The sequence below is a fragment of the Durio zibethinus genome, chromosome 11, assembly GCF_047325235.1.
Source record: "Durio zibethinus cultivar Kanyao isolate XHJ-2024 chromosome 11, ASM4732523v1, whole genome shotgun sequence".
NCBI classification, from domain to species: domain Eukaryota; kingdom Viridiplantae; phylum Streptophyta; class Magnoliopsida; order Malvales; family Malvaceae; genus Durio; species Durio zibethinus.
Genome location: NC_143172.1, coordinates 25,979,999 through 26,005,977, shown reverse-complemented (window position 1 = coordinate 26,005,977; position 25,979 = coordinate 25,979,999). Strand labels below are relative to the sequence as shown.

At 34.0% G+C, this 25,979-nt stretch overlaps 4 protein-coding genes across 6 annotated transcripts; 1 reads left to right on the top strand and 3 right to left on the bottom strand.

Moving 5' to 3' along the window:
* Positions 1-338: 338 nt before the first annotated feature.
* On the bottom strand, positions 339-5,745 carry LOC111290356 (Peptidase C78, ubiquitin fold modifier-specific peptidase 1/ 2). The gene is made up of 13 exons (XM_022881638.2): positions 5,550-5,745; positions 5,100-5,456; positions 4,188-4,456; positions 3,946-4,033; positions 3,648-3,823; positions 3,297-3,387; positions 2,606-2,728; positions 2,439-2,486; positions 2,255-2,331; positions 1,705-1,793; positions 1,323-1,434; positions 1,045-1,147; positions 339-856 (listed from the first exon to the last, which is right to left on the bottom strand). The coding sequence occupies exons 1-13, from the start codon at positions 5,722-5,724 to the stop codon at positions 627-629; spliced, it is 1,938 nt and encodes a 645-aa protein (XP_022737373.2). The 5' UTR covers positions 5,725-5,745; the 3' UTR covers positions 339-626.
* A 181-nt stretch (positions 5,746-5,926) lies between these two features.
* On the top strand, positions 5,927-7,877 carry LOC111289920 (adenosylhomocysteinase 1-like). Its single transcript, XM_022881282.2, has 2 exons — positions 5,927-6,705; positions 6,883-7,877. Exons 1-2 carry the CDS (start codon positions 5,995-5,997, stop codon positions 7,627-7,629), a joined length of 1,458 nt encoding a protein of 485 aa, XP_022737017.2. The 5' UTR covers positions 5,927-5,994; the 3' UTR covers positions 7,630-7,877.
* Positions 7,878-7,972: 95 nt separating this feature from the next.
* On the bottom strand, positions 7,973-14,288 carry LOC111289919 (protein STICHEL-like 2). Of its 3 annotated transcripts, none has more exons than XM_089768490.1 (8): positions 13,846-14,288; positions 11,442-13,186; positions 11,107-11,326; positions 10,277-10,462; positions 9,958-10,176; positions 8,606-9,332; positions 8,450-8,507; positions 7,973-8,338 (listed from the first exon to the last, which is right to left on the bottom strand). In XM_089768490.1, exons 2-8 carry the CDS (start codon positions 13,071-13,073, stop codon positions 8,264-8,266), a joined length of 3,117 nt encoding a protein of 1,038 aa, XP_089624616.1. In that variant the 5' UTR covers positions 13,074-13,186; positions 13,846-14,288; the 3' UTR covers positions 7,973-8,263. The 3 variants fall into 3 exon arrangements, with proteins under 3 accessions (XP_089624616.1, XP_089624617.1, XP_089624615.1); XM_089768491.1 differs by having other exon boundaries at positions 13,839-14,186; XM_089768489.1 differs by lacking the exon at positions 13,846-14,288 and adding an exon at positions 13,601-13,836.
* A 5,955-nt stretch (positions 14,289-20,243) lies between these two features.
* LOC111289997 (BTB/POZ and TAZ domain-containing protein 1-like) lies at positions 20,244-22,964 on the bottom strand. The gene is made up of 5 exons (XM_022881384.2): positions 22,720-22,964; positions 22,498-22,631; positions 21,875-22,178; positions 21,451-21,770; positions 20,244-20,763 (listed from the first exon to the last, which is right to left on the bottom strand). Exons 1-5 carry the CDS (start codon positions 22,852-22,854, stop codon positions 20,583-20,585), a joined length of 1,074 nt encoding a protein of 357 aa, XP_022737119.2. The 5' UTR covers positions 22,855-22,964; the 3' UTR covers positions 20,244-20,582.
* Between the last annotated feature and the right edge of the window lie 3,015 nt (positions 22,965-25,979).

The following is a 25,979-nucleotide window of genomic DNA, read 5'->3' as shown; positions in this document are numbered from 1 at the left end:
GGATGAGGTTAGATTCCGGTAAAATTGAAAGCAACAATACAAGGTGAGATTCTTCGGTGAAAATGAAATCAGCAATATAAATATTATTATAAGAAAAAAAAAAGTTAATGTAATTATAATTAAAAAAATTTTATAAAAAAATTTATATTGAATGGACCTTATTAAAATTAAATTTAAATTTAACTGCAATGAAAGTTCACCGCACTTAAGGTGCAATGAATCCAAACCCCCACTAGGACTGAGAGAGCAACTTTTGCTTAAAAAATGGTTTGACAATTTTAACCACTGAAAACAAATTAAAATCAATACAATTTAAAATTTTAATAAAAATCATAATATAAATTTAACAGAAATTAAAAATATCTTATTTTTTTGTTGCAACACAAATTATTACATAACAACTTTCATATTTTAGAAATACAATAATCCAGCATAGTCATTTGACCGAACATTGCAAAATTTTAAATGTAGGCGTACAAAATTAAAAAAAAAAAAAAAAAATGTCGACCGAGGGTGGTGACTTCATTCACAATTCTCTTAAAACTTATGTAGTAATAGTGCTTTAACCTTCCATCTCAAGGCTCATTCACAATCGCTTCCTTTGCTTTAACTAATATAAGAGAAAACTAAACCATGTTAGGCCTTTGGGGAAGCAGAAGATTGTAGAACTTATCATGTAAAAAGAAACTCTTTCCCTTGCTATCAACAGATTTTTTCCATCCACACCATCCGCCGTTTACGATTTTCTTAAGATCATCAGTTCCTGTGTAGTGGGGATCTAGTATAAGAAATGCAGAGTCTCCAGTAGCTTCATTGTAATCTACTCCTAGAAGGGTATATGCAAGAACACCACCACCTGCATCCACAAAAGTTAAAACCATGTGATTAGAAATCATGTTACTTTTCTGATAGAAAACAGCGGGCCACTGCACGGATTGTTGGGCATGATGGTACCAATCCAAGAAACATGAACTTTACCAGAGAAAGACCTCAAGTACGTGGCAATAAATTTAAAAAAAAAAAAGGTTTGTTCTCACTAATTACCGATCATAATTGGTGTTCCTTGATTTTCGAAATGCAATGCCAGCTCTCGACATTTTTCAGGAAGCTCAGATCCAGACCTAACGTTCATGACTTTGCAACTGACCTGCAAAAGATAGCATCTTGTCAAAAACAGGTAGAAAAAGTGCAGAAGTGCCAAAAGTACATTTAACAAAGTCTGAACACAATTCCACTATGGTGTTTCACTTCATATCTAATGTTAATGAAGTATCCTAAGATTTTATTAACGATAATTTTCTGAAATAGAACAGTATACTTACACCAAGAAGTTTATCCAAAACAAAGCTCAGCTCAATAGCACCAATCCATTCACGCGACCCAATGAAAGAAGGATCCTTGTCACCAATATCTACAAGAGCCTGTTGTATTTCCCTAAGAAAAAAAGTGCTATGTTTATCAGTAAAATCCCCGTATTTCATCAGCACTCAAAAGTATAAGACTATATTCAAGCAACAGTATCTTTAAGCAGAGATTAACAGACCAAACTTTTCAATAATCAGTCCATATGAAGCATAATCATGGTTTTTAATCAGATGTTAATGAGCTAAAAGTGAACATGTATACATGGGACTATCAAAAAGAAAATGGAAAGGAAACAGTGATAAAAATTTTAGAAACCTTAGCTTGCTAGCCATTTCATACCTGTGTGAAGGAACATGTATGGATGAATAATGTTGGAGTCTGAACCATGAAATAATAGTCTGCAGAGAGCGGTAAGCACAACCCCATCCCTAGAAAGTGATCTACATAGGTTACTCGGAGAAACATAGGAACAAATGATGATCCCCATCAAAATCAAAAGAATATTCAATTTATTGTAAGAGAGAAGAAGACATAACAAAGAATAAAATATGCTAAAATAATGCAAGATTAGGAATGTATGAATGAACATCATTGATGATGAAACAGGTCTAACCAGAAAAACTGCTTCACAACTTGTTGACAGCACTGGCAAATCTAGAAAACCATTAAAGAAAGAATACTTCTGCTTGCACAACCATGCATAAAATTGTGCCTTGAGAATTCTACCTCTTGATGTGCATATCATACAATGTTCAATGCACATTCTAATACCATGGATCTCTAACAGATAACTAACCCGGATGCATGATAATTCTCATGTCAGACCAGCAACTTGTTAAAACTGTAAGAATTATGAAAGATGCTAAAAAAAAAGAAGAAAGTCCCATACTGAATCATCAAGGCCATCCTGAAGATAATGATAGTACTCATAAGAACCTTGAACCAGAGAGACAATGCCTCCTGAGACTGCACAAAAAATGGAAAATTCATTTTCTTTTTCCTAAAAAATAAGTTAACAATGCCGAAGAGAGAGGAAAGGGTAAAAACAGAAAAAGGAGATTATAGCAACTAACCCCCACTGCTCGGAATCCCAATATGCACATCTTTAAGCAAAGAAGAACCTGATATTACCACAAACATAAGCTGACAAAATTAATCTGTAACATAAACAGAAAAAAAGAGAAAGGCAGTGATAAACAAATGCCGAAATTTCTATTATGAATTTTATTTCAACAATTACCCCTTCTTGTTGAGCTGTCGCTTGAGCAGTCTTTTGTTGACAAATCCAGGGCATTGGCAATTCTTAAGAGAGGACGATCAAATGGCAACCCTAGCCTTTGATGAAGGGATCTTCGGGCATCAACTGACAAACATAAATTACAACTAAGCTAAATCAAGATGAGGTCCAGAATCAGAGTTATAATTATAAATTTTTAATACATTATTGATATCACTTCAGACCATGATATAAGCTAGTAGCTTAGTTTCTCATCAAAACCTTTCTAGAAAACAGTATACGGACTTTTATATAAGCAAAAACAAATGTTACTAATAGTAGAAAGATTTTTCTTCATTTGCAAGGTTGGGAAGCAGTTCATAGCAAACCCTAATACTTGTCTGATATTGTAACAATGCACCATAGAAATAAATCGCTTTTTCCTCAAGAAACAAAATTGGTTTAATTGAGTGATATATATAAACTGGTTGCACAGTTATGGCTTTCCAAAAGATCCCAACTTATTCAACAAAGGCAAGCAAAGCAGTAGCTTTATTTGTAGATATGATACAAGAGGAGAAAAAGGTAATAGATGTGCTAGTTGACGGTATTTAACTTTACATCCCTTGAATAACTACAATGGCTGATTTCTGCTATCCCACTTACAACTCAGGAATACTTCAATAGAATCAAAAGTTTTAAATTTATCAAGTACCTTGCTTCATTTCAGTCTCCCCATAATTAAGTTCATAGATAACAGTTATTGGATGCACTATGCCAGGCAGACTAAAGTGATATGGATATAGCTGCAAAATGCAATTAGTTTCAAGTTATTTGTAGAAAAAGATCAAATTCAAGAACAAAGATGTTTTAGAAAAAATAATTAACTATTTGAGGAACTAAAACATTAAATCATTTCAGTGACCCTAATCTTACATCTAATACATTAAAGAGGACACATGTATCCCCCCCTTCAAATACATGCCCATATTTATTTTTCTTTTTTGCTTTTTCCTTTCCTGTTAATACAGTTGATAACACACGACATTGTTTTATAAAGAATTACCTGTGGATGTTGTGTTAACAGATTAGGCAAGGTCATCTTCTTCATTGAATTTAACTGGTCAATTAATCCAGGGATGATTAATTTTGAAATAGCATGCATCAATGGGATGCCCTGGACCGTGTAGCAGAGTACATCTAACTTTAAATCCACAATCAAGAGTCTAGCTTCCTCCATGGCTGATAGAAGAAAATGTATATAGAGTGAGACAAAAGCTTGACTAGGAACCAATGTTTATAAAAAAGTATTAAATGAAATAAACAAACATAAGCAGCAACTGTCTTGAAATTGAAGGCAATACCTGGAAAGTATTCCACAGTGGGTGCACTGCATTTTGGAGACTTTTCAGATCTATTAAGCAGAACACTTATTTGGATTATATCTGCATTCTAAGTGGAAACAAATTTCAGAAAAACTAATTGCAACAGCCATGGTAAAAGATGAACAGAATGCGGTATAAAACAACCTACCAAAAGGAAATCAACTATTTAACCCTGTTTATAAAAGTATGATATGGGATAATTCTTATGCTAATTTCTTTACCTCTGCAGAAAACAACTCAAGGGTAGATTTACTCTTCAAGCAATAGTGTGCACATCGTAAAAATTTTTGGTGAAAATTATCAACAGCTTCGTCCAAAACCTCAATGTTTTGGATAGCTGTGTCAAAATCCAATTCTGCACCATGAAGAATGACAGGTTGAACTACATCTAAAGAGGCTTTACTTGATGCTTCCGCCATATACACAACATTTGGATCTTTGAACTTAGCAATAACTCCTTCAATTGCATGCGAGAAGATATTTCCCACGTCTGAATCACATTAAGAATCTTGCGTCGTTAAAAGGAGAAAGGAAAAAAATCTAACAAGTCCAAGCATAAAAGGAACATAAAATAATTATGGCAATATTTCCAACAAGCACATATGCACCACACAATGAAGAGTTTCATATCCAGATCTGCAACCAACATGGTAGAATAACCAAGCTCAAAAAATCCTTTCAAATTAAGGTTGCTTCACCAACCAAGTCTGTACTCTAATCTTAGTGACTAAATGCGTATGTATATAGCACATATAACCTCCACCTAAAATCACTTGCCAGCTCCAAGTTTATCATCTCTAATTGTCCTTGAAATTCGACAAACATTTAACTACTCCCAAATACGTGCTAACGTGATCTCTACAAATCGCATTACTCATTTCATAAGCAACAAATGTCAAATATCACTAATTCTCAATTATCAACAAATTCTAAGGAAGTACTTAACAATTTCAACAACTAAACATCCACATTGATATAATGTCACACCGCCATACACTGCATAGCTGATTTGACAAGCATTCAACCATTATAGAGAAGTGGTACACATTAATTTCAGGAATCAATAAAACATGAATAAATAATGCAAATATTTGAGCTAAACATGGACAAATCCGATAAGGAAAAGAGGCTACCAGAAGGCTTGTTTACAGGAAAACAGAAGGGCAATCTAATCGGAAGCTCGCAGCGAAGTAAACAACCACTCTCCCACACGAATTTCTCAGGATTATCATCGTAGAAAACAGACTTAACTAACTCGAGGATCGTCGAACTCTCAGTCTCCGAAACAAAGAAACGAATCTCCCCCGAATCGGGATCAGCAACGGCTCCGATTGTCTCTTCATTTACCGAACTTTTCCTTGCAGATAAAACCTTCCTCAATTTCCGAGCAGCGTCAATTGCCCTCGACGCCGTCTTTTCGGGATCGGATTTTCCAATGATTAACGCTCCAATTACATCGAATCCTTTCAACAGTAGCGTGTTGATTTCCTCTGCTCCAGTTCGAATCAAATGAGCGAAATTTTGGTAAAAGAATAAATTAAATATGAAATTGAGATTTTCCAAAAGAGAGTTTCGATATTTACCTGATTCCTTGTGGAAATCCGGGCCCGAGGAATCGGAATGGATGCATCTGAAGGTGGAGACGATGGTGAGTGGAGGGAAAAACGGGGATCCGATTAGCCATTGGAGATACGATTCGTTTCGGCTGATCAACAGCTTAGGGCACTCGACTCGTATGCTTCTATTGTTCTTCTCCATGGACTACACGAAGGCAAAATCAGAACTCGGATTCAAACCGACGTGAATTTGATGTCGGTTTTTTGGGCCGGGCTTTCCTCTTATTGGGCATTCGATCCATTTCAAATTTTCTGAAGCCTAAAGGCCTTTATCTCCAAACGGCGTCGTGAGTTGGATTTTACCCAAAAAAGGTTAAAACAAAGCACCTAGATTTTCTTAAGCCACTGTCTCTCTCGCTAGCTTCTCTCCGCTCGTTTTCTGTACCAAAGCTCAAACCCTAAAACCCTTGCCATGGTTCGCACCGTTTCCAGAACAGCTACCGGCCGCGAATACAAAGTCAAGGACATTTCCCAAGCCGACTTTGGCCGCCTCGAAATCGAGCTGGCCGAGGTCGAAATGCCGGGCCTCATGGCTTGCCGTGCCGAGTTTGGCCCAACCCAACCCCTCAAAAACGCCCGCATCACTGGTTCCCTCCACATGACCATCCAAACCGCCGTCCTCATCGAAACCTTGACCGCCCTCGGCGCCGAAGTCCGCTGGTGCTCCTGCAATATCTTCTCCACTCAAGACCATGCCGCCGCCGCCATTGCCCGTGACTCCGCCTCTGTCTTCGCTTGGAAAGGCGAGACCCTTGAAGAATACTGGTGGTGCACCGAGAAAGCTCTCGAGTGGGGCCCCGGTGGCGGACCCGATTTGATCGTTGACGATGGCGGAGACGCTACCTTGCTAATTCACGAAGGGGTTAAGGCGGAGGAAGAGTATGAAAAGAGCGGGAAGTTGCCGAACCCGAATGAGACCGAAAACGCTGAGTTTCGGATCGTTTTGAGTATTATTAAAGAAGGGTTGTTGGTAGACCCCAAAAGATATAGAAAGATGAAGGAAAGATTAGTTGGAGTTTCAGAAGAAACTACCACTGGAGTTAAAAGATTATACCAAATGCAGGCTAATGGGACTCTTTTATTCCCCGCCATTAATGTCAATGATTCTGTTACAAAGAGTAAGGTTAGAGTTTATTAGCTTTTGTTTTGATTCGTTTGCCAAGTCATTGAAATTGACATGGGTTGATAAAAAATTTTTATGAGGTGATGAACTGTAAATTTTTGTGTTGTTTGATTGACATTATTAGCCTTGATGATATGCTTGAGGTTTAAGAAATTTTGGGTTTTGTGTTAAATGCAGTTTGATAACTTGTATGGATGTCGACATTCGCTCCCTGATGGTCTTATGAGAGCCACTGATGTAATGATTGCTGGAAAAATTGCTGTTGTTTGTGGTTATGGAGATGTTGGGAAGGGTTGTGCTGCTGCTCTTAAGGCAGCTGGTGCTCGTGTGATTGTGACAGAGATCGATCCCATTTGTGCTCTTCAAGCTCTAATGGAAGGTATTCCGGTTTTCACATTAGAAGATGTTGTTGCTGAAGCTGACATTTTTGTGACTACCACTGGAAATAAGGATATTATTATGGTTAGTCATATGCAGCAGATGAAGAACAATGCGATTGTGTGCAACATTGGCCATTTTGATAATGAGATTGATATGCTTGGTCTTGAGACTTATCCCGGTATCAAACGGATTACTATCAAGCCTCAAACTGATCGATGGGTCTTCCAGGAGACTAATAGGGGCATCATTGTGCTTGCTGAAGGACGTCTCATGAATTTGGGTTGTGCAACTGGACATCCCAGCTTTGTGATGTCTTGCTCGTTCACAAACCAAGTGATTGCTCAGCTTGAGCTGTGGAAGGAGAGGGGAACAGGCAAGTATGAGAAGAAAGTCTATGTGTTGCCCAAGCACTTGGATGAGAAGGTTGCTGCACTTCATCTTGGGAAGCTTGGAGCTAAACTTACCAAGCTTACTCCTGAGCAAGCTGCCTACATCAGTGTCCCTGTTGAAGGTCCTTACAAACCTCCTCATTACAGGTATTAGAACTATAGATGTCTCGGGGATTGCCCGATTCATTGTTATTATTGTCAGCTTTTAAGTTGTGTTTTATCCATGTACTAGTTCAGTTAGCTCGTGTTTTATCGTTATACTAGTACGATCCATATAGATTGATCGATGATGGTTTGGTAGAAGTTTGTTGTTTTGGATCAATATTTTGTTGATTGGAGTTAATTGTGGATAATATTGGTGGATGCGTTCCTATTATACTCAGTTGTATCCTTTCGTGTGTCCTTGATTTCTGTTCGATTGTGTTGTGCCAATATTTACCCCACATCAGAGAGAATTTCTTTGCTTGAACAAAGAGGCATAGAGGTGAGTAACAAATATCAGTGAACAAATAATTTTCCTTCTATTATCAGTTGGCAATCGCCGACAATCCCCATCAAAAGGTTCGACAAGAACAAATTCATCTTCATTGAATAAAACGGCTTTTGAACTTCATCAATGATGCATAGCATGAGACAGTCGACATTGATCGTTTTTGGCTATACATAAGAACGCCTTGTCTATGCCCTCTTCTAACATGTACGATCAAGATTTTGTTTACAATATTTATATACTTACAAAAATGTGTAAGCCTCTACAAACTTGCTGCAATGCCATATATGGCGGGGAGCTACTTGGCAGTGGAGCAAGGAAGAAGCCAATCTACCAAGTGTGTTCTGCGATGTTGACGAGTCAGCTGCCAAGCCTGCATTATTCATGGGTTAGAATGATGTATGTCCACAAAAAGACAAACCTGCCCCGACCACACAGCATAGCATGCCCCCCTCTCCATGTAATACTCGAGAAAATTCATTACCTTATTTAAGGAAAATGTTGGGGTTCTCCAACAACGTACCGTAGAGTTCTCCCTCAATCTGCCAAAAGTGTAAATTTGAAGATAAATCAGTCCAACATTGCATCTCTCAAAAATGAAAAGACATGAAGGCAGTAACATTCATATGTAACTTCTTACATGTCCTCATTGTCAGAGCAGTAGAAAACATAGGAGTCATTGGAACAGAGGGGTTTTTCAAAAGATGACATCCCCGGAATAGATAAAGCAAGTTTGTTTTCTTCTAGGTTACTCGCAGAAATCATTTTAGCACTCTCTGACAAATGCACCTTCTTCTGAGGCCTCAATGCTCTAGGGAAACAATTTGGCTTATAATCAGGCTGCTCTTGACCAGAAAGAATCTGGCATTCACAGTCCCTTCCTTCTCTTTTTGAAGAATCAACTCCATATGCAAGAGTCAGAGATGTATCGTCTCGTAATGATCCACAAGATGGGGTTGCCCCTGTACTCAGAATGTTTCCGTCACTATTTCTGAAAGCCCTAACAACTTCCCTTCCATGAGAACAGTTGTGAGGTATTTCAAACCCATGATCTGTGTAATAAGTTAAAATAGGTCCCTCACTTATCATAGGTTTTTCAGAGGCATACTGTGATACCTCAGTATCACTTCCACTCCTTGTAGATGATCTTGACTTCAGATGTAGCCTGCGCAGACAACTAAACAAACTAAAAGATGGTTTTCTTAGTTTTACACACTTGGAGACTGGATCAGTAACAGAAGGATTAATCCGAATCTCCACATTACAGCCCACTATCAACTGAAGTGAACTTGCAATATGTTTCCATGATTTTTCAGCCCTAGATACATGTCTAGGATGGTCGAATTCTAGTTCAGCAATAGCCATACCTGAATTCAGAGAAATACTAAATCATCAGTAATGGAATGAGAAAAGCTAGCATTTAACTTATCAAATGCTCATAGAGAAGATAATAAAGAGAGAGATGCAAATTCAGAAAACAAGGCAAAGTGATCCAGTACATAACTAATATAGATTAAGAGAAAGGCACTAAAACTTTCATTGAACTAAGAAGAGACACCAAACAGAGATAAAATAAAGTTTCCTGAAAATTCTAGTAGCCACAATTCAACAAAGTTTCTGCCTAGTACAAACAGGTGCGATGATCTGAACATATGCTCAAATAAGATAAAGGATAAAGGGTGTCTAAAGCAATGGATAATGACCGGAGGAAAAACCCAATAGTAGTTGATTTCAACAGTGGATGTATCCATGCATCAAACACCGACAAAAAGGGTCCATTAGATCAGAGGTAGATGCCAACATAAGGAATTTTTGAAATGTGGGATGCTAGGTAATTGCTTGAAACAGGGACTTGCTCATTTGGCAAATAAGATGTGAAACTCAGGCAATAAATCCAGGAGGTAGATCAGGAGCCTGCCAGTCCTTATTGAAAAAGGTTAATGTGCATCTATCCTAGATACTGGTTGAAAACAAAAAACCAGATTCATGTACCTTGATTAACACAAAGAGAAGACAACTTCCCTTGTTTCCTCAGAAATTTCTTAAGTGAACTGGATTGGCATAATTCTGTTGCTCTCTTCCATGTAGATTCCAGCCTTCTCTCAGAATCATCCTGTTTCCCCGATTTAGAGGAGTTATTGCCATTACATATACAAGTGAAGGGATGATTTGACCTCTCCCCAGTGGATGATGTGCTCTTAGAATCACCTTCTGCTTCCAAATAAGAAGACCTTAATAAGAGAGCTTCTCTTTACATTAAACTAAATTTGAAACTTACTGTACAATTTGTACTAATTATAAGCATGCTGACCTTTGTGTTGAGTATTTGCTGAACATAATTTCGAATCATTCGTCTCCAGAAAATTAGATTCCATAGAGCTTAGTTGCAAAAGAGCAACAGTGAGCCAAGTTGTTTGATTCTTGGACATTCTCAAATGCTTCTCCGTTTCAGAAAGTGTTCTCAGTGCATGAGTCAACTTCTGTAGGTCCACTTCGGCTGTGACAACAATTTAAAACACTTAAAACAATAGAACCATCAACCAAGCAACAAGGAAGCAGGGGGGAGGAAAAAGGTTAACTTTAAGATTCATAATAGTTGCTGTTTATACTTGATCATTCCACATACTTAGTGAACAAATTCGCAAGAATGTTTGCTTCACATTTTTGCAGGGCAGTGTTTAGATTTTACAGAAAGTGTCTCAAATGGTTTTGTCATCAGCAAGACCAAATTGTAAAGGTAACTTAATCCAAACTGAAGGCACTAGATGATGTGAGAACAGCATAATAAAATTACAGATTCAAATCTTAGGAAAAGATATGAATTGCATTATTACATGGCTTTCAATAAGGCTAAATGCTTCTATCAACGATGCTTGAATCCTTTTATCTCCTCGTTTAAGTACTTTTAATTAGCCTTCACCCTTTTTCAACATCCAATGCTCAGTCAGCCATGTAGAGCAAAGAGTTGAGTTTTGAAAAAATGGGCTTTACTATAGAAGCCAGAAATTTTTCAAGCAACCCTGATTTTTGTAGGCATACACTCCTAAAGCATCATTTCACATCACCATTGAATCCACATACTAGAAGGAAAAAATAAGAATTTTTAAATAACAATCTGTTGCATGAATCTGTGGAACTTACAAGTATGCTTTCTGGAAAACTTTCTTCTGGCTTCGGAACTACCTTCCTCACATTTACCCGCAAGAATGTCCATAATGAGATTTGCTAGCTGTGATATAAGTTGCATAGGATCAATTTTTGATCTCATGAGCTCCCTGGCCCTTATTACTGTATTTGAAGTGTCACAAGATAAAGCCAGATCCAGCAAATCAAGCAATTCATCATCAGAAACAGTTCCAATCTGCCCCCCCCCCCCCCCCCCCCAAAAAAAAAAAAAAACAAATAAAACTTCAGCGTTTTAGATTGAAAGAGCAGCACCGCAAAAGATAATAAAAAGAAAACCTCAAAGAACTCACAAGCTCATAGGTCAAGGACATTGTGATCTTTTTACCAAGCAAACTCAACTGATCAAGCATCATCTCTGCATCCCTTAGTGAACCATTGGATTTAGCAGCAATGAAGTCTAAAGCAACCTGATCATAGTCAAGACCTTCTTCAACACAGATTGTCTCCAACCTGTTTGAAATATCAGAATCTTTTATCTTTGGAAAGTGATACTTTTGGGACCGAGAAACTGCACTTCTTGGCAGCATATCAAGTTCGGGAGTAGTCATAACAAAAACAATGTGCTGGGAAAGTTTTTCTAGGCTGTTTAAAACAGTTGCCCATGTCTCAACGTTCAGCAACTGGCACTCATCGATTACGAAAATCTTAAATCGTGACGAAACTGGAGGAACAACTGCATTCTTAACAAGGGACCTCAACCTGTCCATGCGATTGATTCTCAAAGAATCAACCTCCTTGACATCTCTGCTCCTGCCAGAAAAGAACAAAATGCATTCTCGACATCGACCGCATGGCTTATGCTCCTCTAGCGAGAGGCAATTTAAAGCAGCAGCAAAAATCCTTGAGGCAGAGGTCTTGCCCGTACCACGAGGACCATGGAAAAGGTAGAAAGAGGTTACTCTTCCCTTAGAGATGGCACTCAAAAGAGACCTCACAACAACATTTTGTCCTACCAATTCATCAAAAGATTTTGGCCTGAATTTTTGACTTAAGCTCCTAGGAGTGTCTGAATACGGATTAATTTCACCATTAATGCATTTCCAGAAGCTCTGTCCACAAAGAGTTGTCTCACCCGTATCACCAGACAACAAAGGGAGGTCTTCAAAATCAGTGGAAGGATTTGATTCTCTCAGTCTTGGAGTTTTTGACCAACAGTAGCTTATCCCACATCCACGGTGGTTGCTATCAGCAATGTCAACATCTTCATCCACGTATAATGAGGTATTACGATTCGAAACAACATCAATAGATGGGCATGGGCTTCCAACACGGCTTGCCACATCACCATTTGTCTCGTATAACTTCACTTGATTCCGAGATTGAGATTTCTGTTTTGGAGCGCAGTGATTAACTCTCTCCATTGGTGAGGATCCTACAATTGGTCCATTGCATGAATCTACATCCTCCACAGAATTACAACTAGAAGTCATGCATGTCATTTTCATACCATTTTCCTTGAAATTGCTGTTATATCTTTCACCCAACGGTCTGTTTCTGTGGACCTCTTCCATGTTTAATCCATAATCCTTAAAATCACCCAACTCACTTACCAGCTTGTCCCTAACAGGAGAAGCAGTCATGTTCCCGACCTGTTCCACATTCTCACATGTGATCAACTTAGAGTTAGAATTTTCTGGAACAGAATGCAACCCAAAACCATAACCTTGCTCCTTTCTTCGTCCATCAAATCCTAAACCTTCCGGACCTCGAAGTTCATTATGGTCGGAACCAACTTCTGGGCAACCATTCACAAATTGCAAAGAAATCCCATTGCTCGAATTGGTTTCCCACTTGACATTGTCAAAAAAAGAAGAGAATTTGCTCATCGAATTAGTAGAAGGATCCCTTAATGACCTCACTCTCCTAAGTGCTATAAGGGTTCTTGTGATAGGTATATCAACAGAATGTCTGCGCCCATCCATTGTCTTCAAAATAACCACAGATATGGTAGAGAAGTATCAAAACAGCTTTCTTTGCTTCAGCATAAACTTATATTACAGGATCTAGTAGCATGAAATGGATTCTCAATCTGAAACTAAATTTAGAACAATAAAAGAATCAGAATAGAGACATTGCATCAACCATTAAACATTCTTTAAAGCAAAATTTAAAAAAAAAAATGAACATAAACAGTAGAGAATCTCTATGTTTCATTTTCTGGAAAATCCAGGTTTGTGAAACCAGAAAAAAAAAAAAAAAAAAAAACAAAATGTTTCAGAAAACCAATTTTTTTTTATTAAATGAAAGTATCAAAACCTTCTAAAGATTATCTCTTCAGAGCACATTCCACAAAAGTCCCACAAACAAGCAAGAACCATGTCATTTTCATGAGATATATACACACAAAATCCAAAAAATCCAGTGCATTTTTCCAGTACTTTCACTAAAATCAAACAGAAAAAGTTGAAATCTTTGACATTAGAGGAGAAACTCAGCTAGCTATACTTACCTTCTTCACAAAAAGCAAAACAAAAGAACTCAATAAACCATGGAACCATTGCCAATAACACGAGTAACGACTAAAAGGCTGGAACTTTGCATTGAATAAAAGAAAACTCCATTCAAAGTTCAAGAATCTAAGAATTCAAAATTTCATACAACCAAACAAAAAAGTCTAAAACAAATAAATATATATAAATGCAAGTAAAAACAAAGAATGCAGAAAAAAACACAATTGAAAAAACCACCTCAGACCTGTCGGATGGACTATATATGGAAATGGGAATGGGGGGTAGTATCAACTCTCAACTCTCAAGTCATCGAAGTTCACGAAATTTGAAAGTCAGCGTAAAAAGCGGGATACATTATTAAAAAAAGAAAACCCCAAAGGCTAAAGGAATTAAAAAGTGAACTAGCTGGTCTTGGTGGTTGAGCTTTTTTATTTGAAACGGAAGAGCAAGACAGAAGGGGAGAGGATGGGGAAGAAAAGGGTAAGTGGCAAAGTAGTAAATGCCATTAATGAGTGAGGGTGATAATGAATAGAAGAAGAGGAAGGAAAGGAGCTCTCACGTTGTTTTTATGACATGTTTGTCTGTAAGAAAAAGTGTTTTTTTTTAATTATTATTTGTTTTGGCAGAAATTCTTTTGTAGTTTGTTCCATCTGCTGCAGAGTGTTGCAGAGAGGGGATGAGAGGGGTGAGGGGAGGGAGGGGGTCTCGTGTTCTCGGCCTGTGAGCCTTATGGCAAGGGGTAGTTTCGTCATATTTTAAACCGGGCGGTTTCAGTTAGTTTTCTTTGTGGGGTTTCGAATGAGGAAAATGTTGTGTCACTCTGGAAACTATTGTTTGGTTCGGGTTCTTTGGGTGACTTGGAAAGTTATTCAACGCTCCGTCGCGGCGCGTATTCACACCTTCTCCTATTTATTTACATTAAGTGTGTTCTAAATGCGTATAAATTGAATTTTGGCTCGAAAATTTGAAATTCAATACTTATTTAAACTCAATCAAGTTTATTTTTCATATTTAAATTTGATTTTTAATTTAATTATATTATCTAAATTCAATTTGATAAATTTGATTAAATATAATAAAATTATAAATATTAAAATTAAAAATTATTATCATTTATTTACATATACATTAAATATATTAAAAATAAAAAATTCAATTAACTTCATGAATCTTTCAAATTAATATTATTTAATTTCAATGGACTTAACAATTTACAAGTTAAGTTTGAATTCTTGAGTTAAATTTAAATAATTAATTTTATTTATTAATAAATTTAATGATTTATTTATATTATATAAAATATTAAAATTTATAAATTTATATTATATTTTATATAAAATTTTTGTATTATAATTCATATTATTATGAAAATATAAAAATTTTTATTAAATTTATATATAATTATTATTAAAATTTTAAATTATATTATTTTTATATTTTTCATATTTTATTTATAGCATATACGATGATTTAAATGACCATATATGTATATATATATATATATATCCTCTACGAGATAGCCATTAGAAATGTGAAGGGGTCCACTTACAGCAAAGGCCTTTTAAATCTGTTGAAAACTTAACAATTTCTCTGGAGTCTTGAGTCTCCTGACAACTGAATTTCTCCACAGCTGCAGCACTTACGGTACCTTTTTCCATATTCATGCTCAAGGAGGGTCAGCTCCCTACCAAGTAGTGGCTTGACGAATAGATGGGTTGTGGTCCTCAACCCCTCATTTCGTCATTCGCGAAGGCTGAAGCTGCAAATGGAGTCAGCCAGGGGTCATTAAAATGTTTCAGAGAAAAGCTTGCTGGCTGTCTGTCTCGCTTTAAAACAAGGCTTCAATTTGTTGGAGATGGAAAGTTGTCTTTACAGTGAGACGAAAACAACCAAACTTGAAGAAACCAGAGAACAAACGAACACACTCAACAAGATCAGCTTTATTTTTTTTTTTTTTTTTGAGAAGGGTTTTGATGCCTACAGTTGTTCACAGAAGAAAGAGATTGACTGTTGATTAATGGCATTGCTCTTCTTGGTTGAATGGAATGAAATGATAATTGAGTTGACTAACAATTGTTGAAAAGAACTTCTGTATTTAGCTGCATAATACTACTCTGCAATTGGAAGGACAAGAATTTTATCCCTACAGCATTAATGGTCAGCTGAAGCTAGTGAAATTTTCCTTTTGCTTTTCCTTTTTTCTTTCTCGCAAAGGAAAAAAAAATCATTAGTAATAGTCCTAAGAGAGAACCCTTTTTTTTAGGTGAAAAGTTAATACTAGTAGCATCATTCTTCACCTAAAAAATTATTAATATTATTGTTAGTAAATTTAATTATTCATGTATTTATATTATATAAGATATTAAAATTTATATATTTATATTATATTTTATATAAAAATTATATCATAATTTTATTGATATAAAAATATAAATTTTTTTTAATTTTATTAAATTTATATATAATGATTATTAAAATTTTAAATTTTGTTATTTTATATTTTATTTCATATTATTTTTATATTATGTCAGTATTATATTTTAAATTATAAAATTTAATTATTAATTATGAATTATTTTTTAAATATTTTGTTAGTTTAAATTTTAAAATATAAATGTTCTAATGGCTTATATGTTGACATCCTAGACACAATAGAGTAGAGTAGTGTAGAATAGTATTTAGCAGGTGAAGTTCATTTATTGTGAGGAAAGAAGCAATAAATGGTAAGCAGCGCCGGTAACTCTTTATTGGACAGTGTGTGAAATCTGTGAGAAGCCGACTAGCTAGCAGCTGCCTCCTTGGCCCTGCGGCCCCGGGGCCCCTGGCCCCTGACTTTCTACCCTACGCCACTATTCCAATTTCCATGGGTCAAAAGCTAAAGCAGGTTTTCATTTACAGTGTCGTGATATAAGAGAGGAATCATTAATTTTATATCAGTTGGCTTTTAGAATTCATCTTAAAATATAAATATAAATGTAACGTCAGTTATAATTTGTGAGAATTTTTTTATAAAATAAAATCATAAAATTTAATAAATTAAAATAAATAATATTTTAAAAATTAATATGAATTATGATATTTGAAATTAAAGTTAATTTTAAAAGTATTAACTATATGTTATCGAATAACTATGAACCTTGATAAACTAAATAAAAAATCATAAATTTTATATTAATTATATATTTAAATTAATCTAAAATTTTAAATATTTACAGCATTTTAATTTATAAAATATATTTTATAAGATAAAAATTGTGACAGTGAATAAATCAGTCAATAACTCAAAGTTGGTTAGGAGCGTGACTAACCGGTTGAGTTATTTTTTCATCTGCGACGAGTCATCGGTACCACTCACGTGATTTTTGTTTCTTTACTTCGGAGAAACGTGTAGTACTCTATGAGACTGAGTAGGCTGAGCTTGGCCGGCCTGGGCTTAGAAGTTAAGGACGAGGGCCTAGGGACAACCTGATCGTCTTGTTCAATTCCAAACTTATCGTCTGGACCAAATCTGGAGGTTCATTTTCAGGTTTTAAATTTGGGTTCTATGATGTGTCTATTTTTCTTGTTTCTTATGTATTCAAAGCCAAATACATTGCTTTTTCACGCTTTTAATATTCCACATCTAACCTAGTTTAAGTCATCACTCAATTGTCATTATCAAGGGTACTCAAGGCTTCCATCTTTTTTCCAATTCCCCCTTCGTACATGTACAACTTTCGTTTCATTTGAAAACTCCAGTAAAAAATTCTCCTTGCACCAAAAAAATATACTTTATAATTGAATCATCATCCAATCACGCTTTCAAATAAGTAGGCGTTTGATTGTTATCGCACTTTCGACATGATATTGTATCATAAATTAAATTCAAATATTAATTTTAATAAAATTTATTTAATATAAATTTTTATATAAATTTTATTTTTAATTATAATTATAATAATTTTTTAAAATCATAATTATAATAACTTTTATTATTTTTTTTATTTTTATTGAAACTACTCTTATCGTTTATTCATATTTCATATGGATTCTAATAGTTTCAATTTTCATGGATCGTTTCGATCTGAAATCATAGAATCTAATATCCACGCGAATGGATATATTTGTCAAACTCTTTCGGGCTGTTCTTCAGCTTGATGTATGAATGTGTGTCTTGACATGACGTTGGTTAAATTTTGAGGCTTTAAGTCTGCATATTGTAAGAGCATCCGAAGACTTGTGCTGGGCTTTCCAGCTCTTTTAAACGTGGCTACACATGCTTCGGCCGGTCAGAATTTGAGATGAAACAAAATAGAAAGAAAATGACAAATACAGAACAAGAAATGCTCATTATTTCTGTAAATCGGAAATTTGAGAAAACCCAAAAGGGTCAAAGTCACTACTTTTTCTATTCTTGAAACAGGGCTCGTTTGGCATCTAGAGACAGTGCTGTAGGGCAGATTGCCATTGACGAGCACATTGTGTCGTGATCTTTATTTGATCTTTATCACAAGCTATGAATGTGAATTAAAGGTAAGTATGTGTTCATCGAATTTATTTGATCATCACATCTAGAAATGCTACCCACTGTAGTAACAAAGTCAATTGCATCACTGTTCGCTTGTCATGCGAAAAAAATGTCTCAATCTTTCGGGAGTATCATCATTTCTAAAGGACCCCTTAGCATAGTTGTCAGCCGGGCCTTTAATTTTGTGGTAGGCTTGTGTTAGAGGTAATAATAGATTTAGATCGAATTCGGTTCGTTTTTTGAAATATTGAATAATATTATAAATTTTTAAATTTAAATTTAATTTATTGATTTTTATTTTTTATTTTTTAAATTTTTTTATATTTTTTAATATAAATTTTGATATAAAATTATTGTTTTTATTTTATAAAAATTTAAAATATATATAAAAATTAATATATATATATATATAACTCGATTCAATTTAATTTTTTTTTTTTTTCGAAATTTGATTCAAACATAATATATATAATATCCAAACTTAATATGAATAAAAAAAATTTTAAATAAAATCGAATACTATAATTTTAAATCAATTTTTTAATGTTTTGATTTTTTTTTTTTCACTTATACTTCATGCTAAACTTTCACCCTAATCTTGAGCCCTAATAATTTTATATTTAAAATTATCAAAAAATTAATTTTAATTATTAAAATTAAATATTAATATTTTATCTATTAATTCGATGCTGAATTATTTATAAAAAAAAAAAAAAAAAACCATAAAGCTTTTAATTGATGGCATTTAATGCCGCAGGATCCTCTCCACGAAACTTCTAAAAATTCCTAGGAGGAAGAAGATTCCTCATGATGCAATGCATTTTTTAAATTACGAAAAGAAGAAAAAAAAAATGAAAGTAGGGTCACAATGGGATTTCTTTGTTGGTTTATGCTATCTCCTTTACCCTCAATCTCTCGACAAATTGAGCATCTTACAATGCTTTTGCTATGAAGAAACTGGCTTTTAGATTTCAATAGCTTCAACCCCACTATCTGTGTTCTCAAGTGCTGATTGTGGATTATCAATTTGTTTCTCCATTGATCTTAAATTAACGCCTTCAATTTGCTTCGAACAGCTTGAGATTAATAAGATTGAAGCATGTTTCGCCAGATCATGTTAAGAAAAATATTTGTAAAGCTCGGTGGTCACAAGACCGTTTTTTTTTTCTTTTTATGATTGATTTTAATTGGTCAACGCAATTTTGGTGAGGCAGAATTTTTATTTTTTGGTAAAATAAATAATCAATCATCTAACTATATTAATATTCTTGATTATTTAATTATTAAATTTTTAATTCAATTACTTAAATTTAAATAAATATTTTTTTAATCATTCAATCGTTAATCTTTAATAATATGTTGAATGATACTATTACGTCATTAATTATGTGCCACATATTATTATCGTATCATTTAATATGTCACGTGATATATTAATTAGTTATCGTAAAAAATGATGTAAAAGTATCATATGACGTTATTGTTAAAGATTATCAGAGTGAAAAAAATACTTACTCAACATTAAGTAATTAAATAAAAAAATAATAAATGTTTATTTTAAAAATTCAACCATAATTAAATGACTAATAATGTATTTTAATTTTAATTTTTTAATATATAAAATCTTTTTATTTACAAAAAAAAGGGGCATTTTCACTACTTAAAATTTTAAAAAAAATTTTCATTGATGGAAATTACGAATATTCTGTTTTTAATATGATTATATGAGCAAACCCGTTGTTTTCTCTCTTCAGCATGAAAAATAATGAAGGTGTCAATGCCTTAAGCGGCAACATGTACTCATAATTCATACTGATAGTTTTAGGGTGGACCAATTTCATTTTGAATTCTTATTAGATACTTCTAATTCACATCATCGTTTACCAAATGCCTATCTCTCAAGACTTCAAAAATTTTTCAATTTTTTAAGTTTATTTATGTATTTGCTATTTGTAGAAATAATATTAACATCGTCCAAAGCCAAAAATGGCTGATCAAAATTTCAATGCTTAGGTTTCAATCAAAATTCAAATTGGAAAACAAAGGGAGTTGTATTGATTTTGACATTACTTGATGTAATTCAATGAATATGTTAGGTGAATCCTCAGTACACCATAAAAGTATTTACCAATGAATTATTAAATATTAAAATTAATTTCAGAATTAAGCAATTCGAATTTGAACCCTAGTAATAACCTAAAAAATAATCTTCCTTGCACAAAATGGAGAGATTTAGAAATTTACCTCATCATGTTTTGGACACAAAATCTCACACATTATCCATCATTAGAGGATTCCTCTAAAAATCCCTAGAAGAGGAGGTGACCATAACATGAAGCTAGCTAGGCAAAAAAGAACTCTTTTATCTACAAAACACCATGACACAATTTTTTTCTCTTTCAAGGTAAGGGTTTTAACTTACTACTCTCTTAAAGAACACACTAACTCATTTCCATACTAATTTAATATACAACTCAACATAATCTGAAGGTTTTGAATACATGACTACCCATTGTTTCCCTCAGCTCCTCTTCTCTCTTCCTTTTAGCCAAAGATAGAGAAGATATAGCTTTTGCTGACAAAACCTTCCTCACAAGTAGCTTCCACTTTCCATCAGCACTCATTTTCTGCTGTTGTGCTTTCAATTTGAATTGCCTGTCACATTTACAAAAGCAAACAGTCTTAATGTTGATGATAATAAAAGAGAAGTTGGAGGAGTAATAATATCTGCAGGCCAACAATGTTTTGGTAAATGATGATTTGATATCCGTCGTTAAATGGAAAAGAAAGAAACAACGGGCCAAATTGCTCTAGAAAATGACACAAAGATGGGGGTTTTAAGACCCACCATGTTGATATTTTGTAACAGTAGGAGAAGAAGGTGAGCCATATCTTTCATTTTCTGATAAGAAAACTAGCTGGCAACAAGTATTTCCCAAAGATAATTATATTTGGGAGTTGTAAGAAGTGACAAGTATCCATCCCCTTCCAAACGGGTGCCAAAGAAGTGGTTCATTAGAGCCACATCTTCGCAATAAAATCTCCTGTCTAATTCGCTAAACAGAATATTTGCAACTAGATGTCCTGTCTTATCACTTCATATACAAAACACCAGGACACAACTTGAATGTGATCGAATCCCAAGTGGTAGATTTTATTGCAGGTAAATGATTTAAAGGGCCAAAAACAACCTAAAAAGAATTCTAGATAAGACCTGGGAAAAAAATCAGGTTCAATAATTTCTTATAACACGATTTGCATCTGCTTTTAAATATCTTAATCCTAACAATAAATTAAATGATTGATGTACTAAATCAGAAGCAATAATGATTTTAGTTTTACCAGCAAAGAGGAACCTTGCAAGAATCAGGCTGATCACAAATGGAGGAGTGGAGTCTAAGAAGCTGCCACATCCGCTTGCACCGATAGCACCCTCCTCCATTAGACCTTCTCTTGCACAAAGCAAAGTGCTTGATCAACATCTGGACACCGTGGCACGTTGTGTATTTGTTGCAGGGGCCTGTTTTCTTTTCAGGTTCCATGTCGTACGGCCCAACGGTCGTGCACCCTTCTGTGAATATGTGCTCTAAACACTCCATTGCCTCGCTTAGCTGTAAATACAAGCTCTGTTCTTCCCTGTGCCGCCTCGTTCTGTTTTTCCTCTGCCAAATTATATCATTTTTCAAAAACCATTTTAACCAATAATGAAATTGTAATTATTATTATTATCAATTGGGTAATTTCTTTTTCTTTTTTTTTTAATTACCGATTCAGTTTCATCGATGAATTTGAGAATCTCAAGTTCGAGCCAGGGGTCATGATCCTGCATGAATTTCCAGCCTTCGGTTTCCTCCACAGACTTGAAATGGGCGGTGATCTGCTTCATGCACTTGAGGTAAAGATCGGGTACGTCACAGAGCCTGGCGAGTTGAAGCACGTCCACCACATTCTCGACCGTCAGCCGCTGACTCACTCCCCTGGTGCACCTCTGTTTCAGCCGTGGGACAGAGTAAACATGTGACAATGCCAGCAGGTGAATCCCATATTTCTCCATTTGTTCCTCCGAGCACCTATTAAAATACCATCGTCATTTCCATAATTCAATTTTGACATTAAAAAAAAAAATTACTCCCTAATCTGAACTTACTCGAAATCGCCTCCTCTAATTTTGGAGAGACAAATGAAGTAAATTCCGTTGCCGACCAAGATACTACCAGTTTAATGTGCCACGTGGCACTTCTAAATTCCATTTTTAATTTATTATTATACTAATAATAATATAATAAAAACAGAAAAATTATTGTGTTTTACATGTATTTGATTCATAGATCTAATTATGTTAGTGTCATCGAACAAAACAGAGTGAAATCAAAGGCTTAAGCAACCAACCTGGAAGTGTAGAGGAATCCAACAAAAGCGGAAACGGCGTCGCATGGGACGCCGAGAATCGGGATGACTCTCTCAGAGCTCCGGTGCTTAAGTGGCCTCTCGATTATATTTTCCAGCACTGGAGAAACCATTGCCTGATTTAAAAAGAAAAATCAGAAAACAAAGAAAAAAATTGAAACCAGAAAATGTTCAAAATAAAAACGGAGAACTTAGATTCATTACCAAGATGCTGGAGTGAACGGGGATACGGAGGCCGCCAGAGGTGACGATCTGGACATCGGGTTCGGGTAATTCACGGGCCGAGGGAATGGCGGAGATGACGGCGGAGGAGGTTGAATTACGGTTGGTATCTTCCATGGAAAGAGAAAAACGAGAGACTAAGAGTCTGTTGTAGTTCTTGTGTTATGTCCAAATAGGTCGGCTGTCTTGAACTTTTATAGACATCATTAGGGAGAGAGAGAAAAACATTTAAAAAATGCTAAAAAACCTAAGCAATGAACAATCTGATGTGTCATGCGTGACATAAATGTTGTGCTTCCCCTTTCCCCACTATTTCTTCGGAAAAAAAAAAAAAAAAACTAGTCAACCTAAATTCCGGTTTGCTGAATTTTGTAGGTTGATTTGTTGGGATTTTTTTTTAATCTGGTCGAAGAAAAGGATAAAATGTCAAAGCAGCTCGTATTTAGCTGACTTGATTTGTCTCAATTTGATATGGATAAAACATTTTCGAAATTTGATATTGAAAATAATGTGAATTTATATATATAAAAATAATTAGATGGATGAAAAATAAATTTAGGATGTTCTGTTTTAATTTATTTTTAGATATAATATCTAAATTATTATTTATTAAAATTTATATTTATATATATGTATTATATTAATAAATTATTATTTAATATCTTAATTTAAAAGATTAAATTAATAAAAAGTAATAAAGAGTCCAATCTAATTAAATTAGATGGTTGTAATTTTAACTTTTTGTATTTAAAATTATTAGATATTAAATTTTGATCATTAAAATTAAAAATTAATATTTTATCAGTAAATCACATTATTATTGATAATTTTATTTTATTTACAAAATATAAAATATAATATAATATTAAATGATGGGTAATTCAAAGTCATATTTTAAAAAGGACATTTACATAGAGTCAACCTTTTTGGATTTACATTGCCAATAAATTACTCAATGTGAAAAGAGTAACCAAATTTACTAGAACTAAATGTATTTTGAGGGAAAGATTTAAGTGAAATTTAGATTAAAAATAAATTAATCAAAATTAAAATCAAAATTAATAAATTAAAAATTTTTTATTATATAGATTAACTATATAATCTTTGAAAAAAATTAATAAAATTTAATATACTTTCTAGATAGATGTTTTTAATTAAAATTTTGATAAAATATATATTATTAAATAAATATTAATTAAATTTAAGTTGTAATCCAAATTTTTAATAATTTACGTATTATTAATGTTTCTTTTAACTTTATTAATCTATTGATTTGAATTTTTAAATTTTATTTTATTAAGTTAATTTTAATAAAAATTCTATGTAAGTATTTCCCGATGCTTTGAACCACAAATTAATTGTCAAAATATCCTCGGACTGTAATTGTCAGTATCCTCGGACTACAAATGTCAATAAACGGCTTTTCGTGAGTCTGAAGAGTTCCAGTTCGGTCTGACGTGGCTCTGGTTCTCAGCTATTCGGCCGTTTAATCTTTTTCCATTTGTATCATTTAAAATGCAAACAAAAATCTTCGTGGATTTGCCAAGTAGGCTGAATGCCACGTGTCGATGACCCACAGCCTAATAAAAAAACTGCATCCTACGCGTAAACATAGAGTGCAACGGTTCCAACAACCACTCGATAATAAACACGTGTAAGTCGAGGTTGACCGGTTTAGGAAAGATTCTATTGGTCTCACTAATTTTGACCATTCAAACTTTGGGTCGCTACGGACTCTGATTCAAATCAAGTATGCTATGGTGGCAGATAACATTGCCTCTAATGGATACTAATTTGATTAATGAATTAAGTTTGTTTATGATTAGATTACTGATACGGCTTTTTTTTAAAAATTTTTTATTTACCTTAATTTTTAATTCTTATCTAAACGTTATTTAAATTAATCTCAATTAATTATTTAAAGAAATATATTTTTTATTTCTTTTATACTTTTAAAAATATACATGAGTAAAATAAGAGCATTGGAGAATAAAATATTTTAATTCAAGTAGGAAGGATTTGATTTTTTTTTTTTGTGACAAGTTGAACTTTGGGTAAAGTCTATTTCCAGGAAATAGCGTTTATAGGTTTGTGGTTGAGTAAAAAATATGTTAATACGGTGGAGATTCATTCCCCCTCTTTCCTCTTATTTTAAATATTTAGTGATGTAGCTTGAAGGAACCAAAGGCTACAACTGAACAGATCTTTGGGGCCACTTTAATTTAATTCAAAGGAAAGGTTTGCTTTTGGAAATCGGTTGGCACCCATTGTTGGTCATAAAGGGGCAGGAAAATATTGTCAAATTTGTTTCTAAATCTTTGTTTGCAAAGCTGCATTTGAAAGAAATCATTAGCATCCTTTAGGAGAGCTGGACTTTCCAATGTAACTTCTTTAGAACCACTAGGCAACTTGTTTTGCTTAAAGGCTTCAACCCCAGGATGTGATGAGTCAACATCTAAGTGCCAAACGACTTCGTTGATAAGAGCTCTTGGGAGTCATCGGCCTCCTATCCCGGACGTACCTTTGATTCACTGAGCAATAACCTCGACTCTTGGATCACTATAGCCGACTTTGGTTTTTGTTGGATCAGTCGATCTCACAGTCAAGTAAGCTTATACCATTATGCTTACAAGCAGAATCTTAGTTTCAGCCTAACTTAGCACACCTTCGTTACTCTTTAGACGGCATGTGCCCCGGATAAATTACCCACCTCGCAGTGCCCCCCGTCCTTTTCTCCGAATTCTCGGTTAAAGATGAAAGAGACGGTAAATAAAAAAATATTCATTATTATCAATGATTTGAAATTCAAATAATTATAAATAAATAATTAATTGATTCGAATAAAAAATTTATTATCAATAACAAATTACGAATCGATATATATCTCATAAATATTCAATATTTAAATTTGTTTTAATTTTAATAAATAGTAATAGATATTAAAATTCGTATTTGAATTCGTTATTTATTTATGTATGTAAAAAATATATAATTTTATAAAAAATTTTAATAAATTAAAATATTTAAACAAATAATGCATATTGAACGAAATTAAAATTGAATAATGATATTAAATTTAAATAAATATTTAATTGAATTTAAATATTATAAATATTAATCAAAATTGGATACGAATATTTCGGAAGTAAAAAATATTCACTCTGTTATCATTTTTATTTTCGATGCAGTGAATTTTTTTTTTTTTTTTCTGGCAAAAAAGCTTTATCTTAATGACAAAGAGG

Excerpts from the sequence above, each read along its gene's own strand:
- LOC111289920 (XM_022881282.2), top strand. The coding sequence starts at position 5,995 with ATGGTTCGCACCGTTTCCAGAACAGCTACCGGCCGCGAATACAAAGTC. Across the intron at positions 6,706-6,882 it reads ATTCTGTTACAAAGAGTAAG|TTTGATAACTTGTATGGATG; the intron begins GTTAGAGTTTAT and ends TGTTAAATGCAG.
- LOC111289919 (XM_089768490.1), bottom strand. The coding sequence starts at position 13,073 with ATGGATGGGCGCAGACATTCTGTTGATATACCTATCACAAGAACCCTT. Across the intron at positions 10,463-11,106 it reads GTTTTCCAGAAAGCATACTT|CCGAAGTGGACCTACAGAAG; the intron begins GTAAGTTCCACA and ends TTGTTGTCACAG. Across the intron at positions 8,508-8,605 it reads TGCTCTGACAATGAGGACAT|ATTGAGGGAGAACTCTACGG; the intron begins GTAAGAAGTTAC and ends CACTTTTGGCAG.
- LOC111289997 (XM_022881384.2), bottom strand. The coding sequence starts at position 22,854 with ATGGAAGATACCAACCGTAATTCAACCTCCTCCGCCGTCATCTCCGCC. Across the intron at positions 21,771-21,874 it reads TCATCGATGAAACTGAATCG|AGGAAAAACAGAACGAGGCG; the intron begins GTAATTAAAAAA and ends ATAATTTGGCAG. Across the intron at positions 20,764-21,450 it reads TGCAAGGTTCCTCTTTGCTG|GCAATTCAAATTGAAAGCAC; the intron begins GTAAAACTAAAA and ends TAAATGTGACAG.
- LOC111290356 (XM_022881638.2), bottom strand. The coding sequence starts at position 5,724 with ATGGAGAAGAACAATAGAAGCATACGAGTCGAGTGCCCTAAGCTGTTG. Across the intron at positions 3,824-3,945 it reads CACTGTGGAATACTTTCCAG|CCATGGAGGAAGCTAGACTC; the intron begins GTATTGCCTTCA and ends TTCTTCTATCAG. Across the intron at positions 1,148-1,322 it reads TTTTGGATAAACTTCTTGGT|GTCAGTTGCAAAGTCATGAA; the intron begins GTAAGTATACTG and ends TATCTTTTGCAG.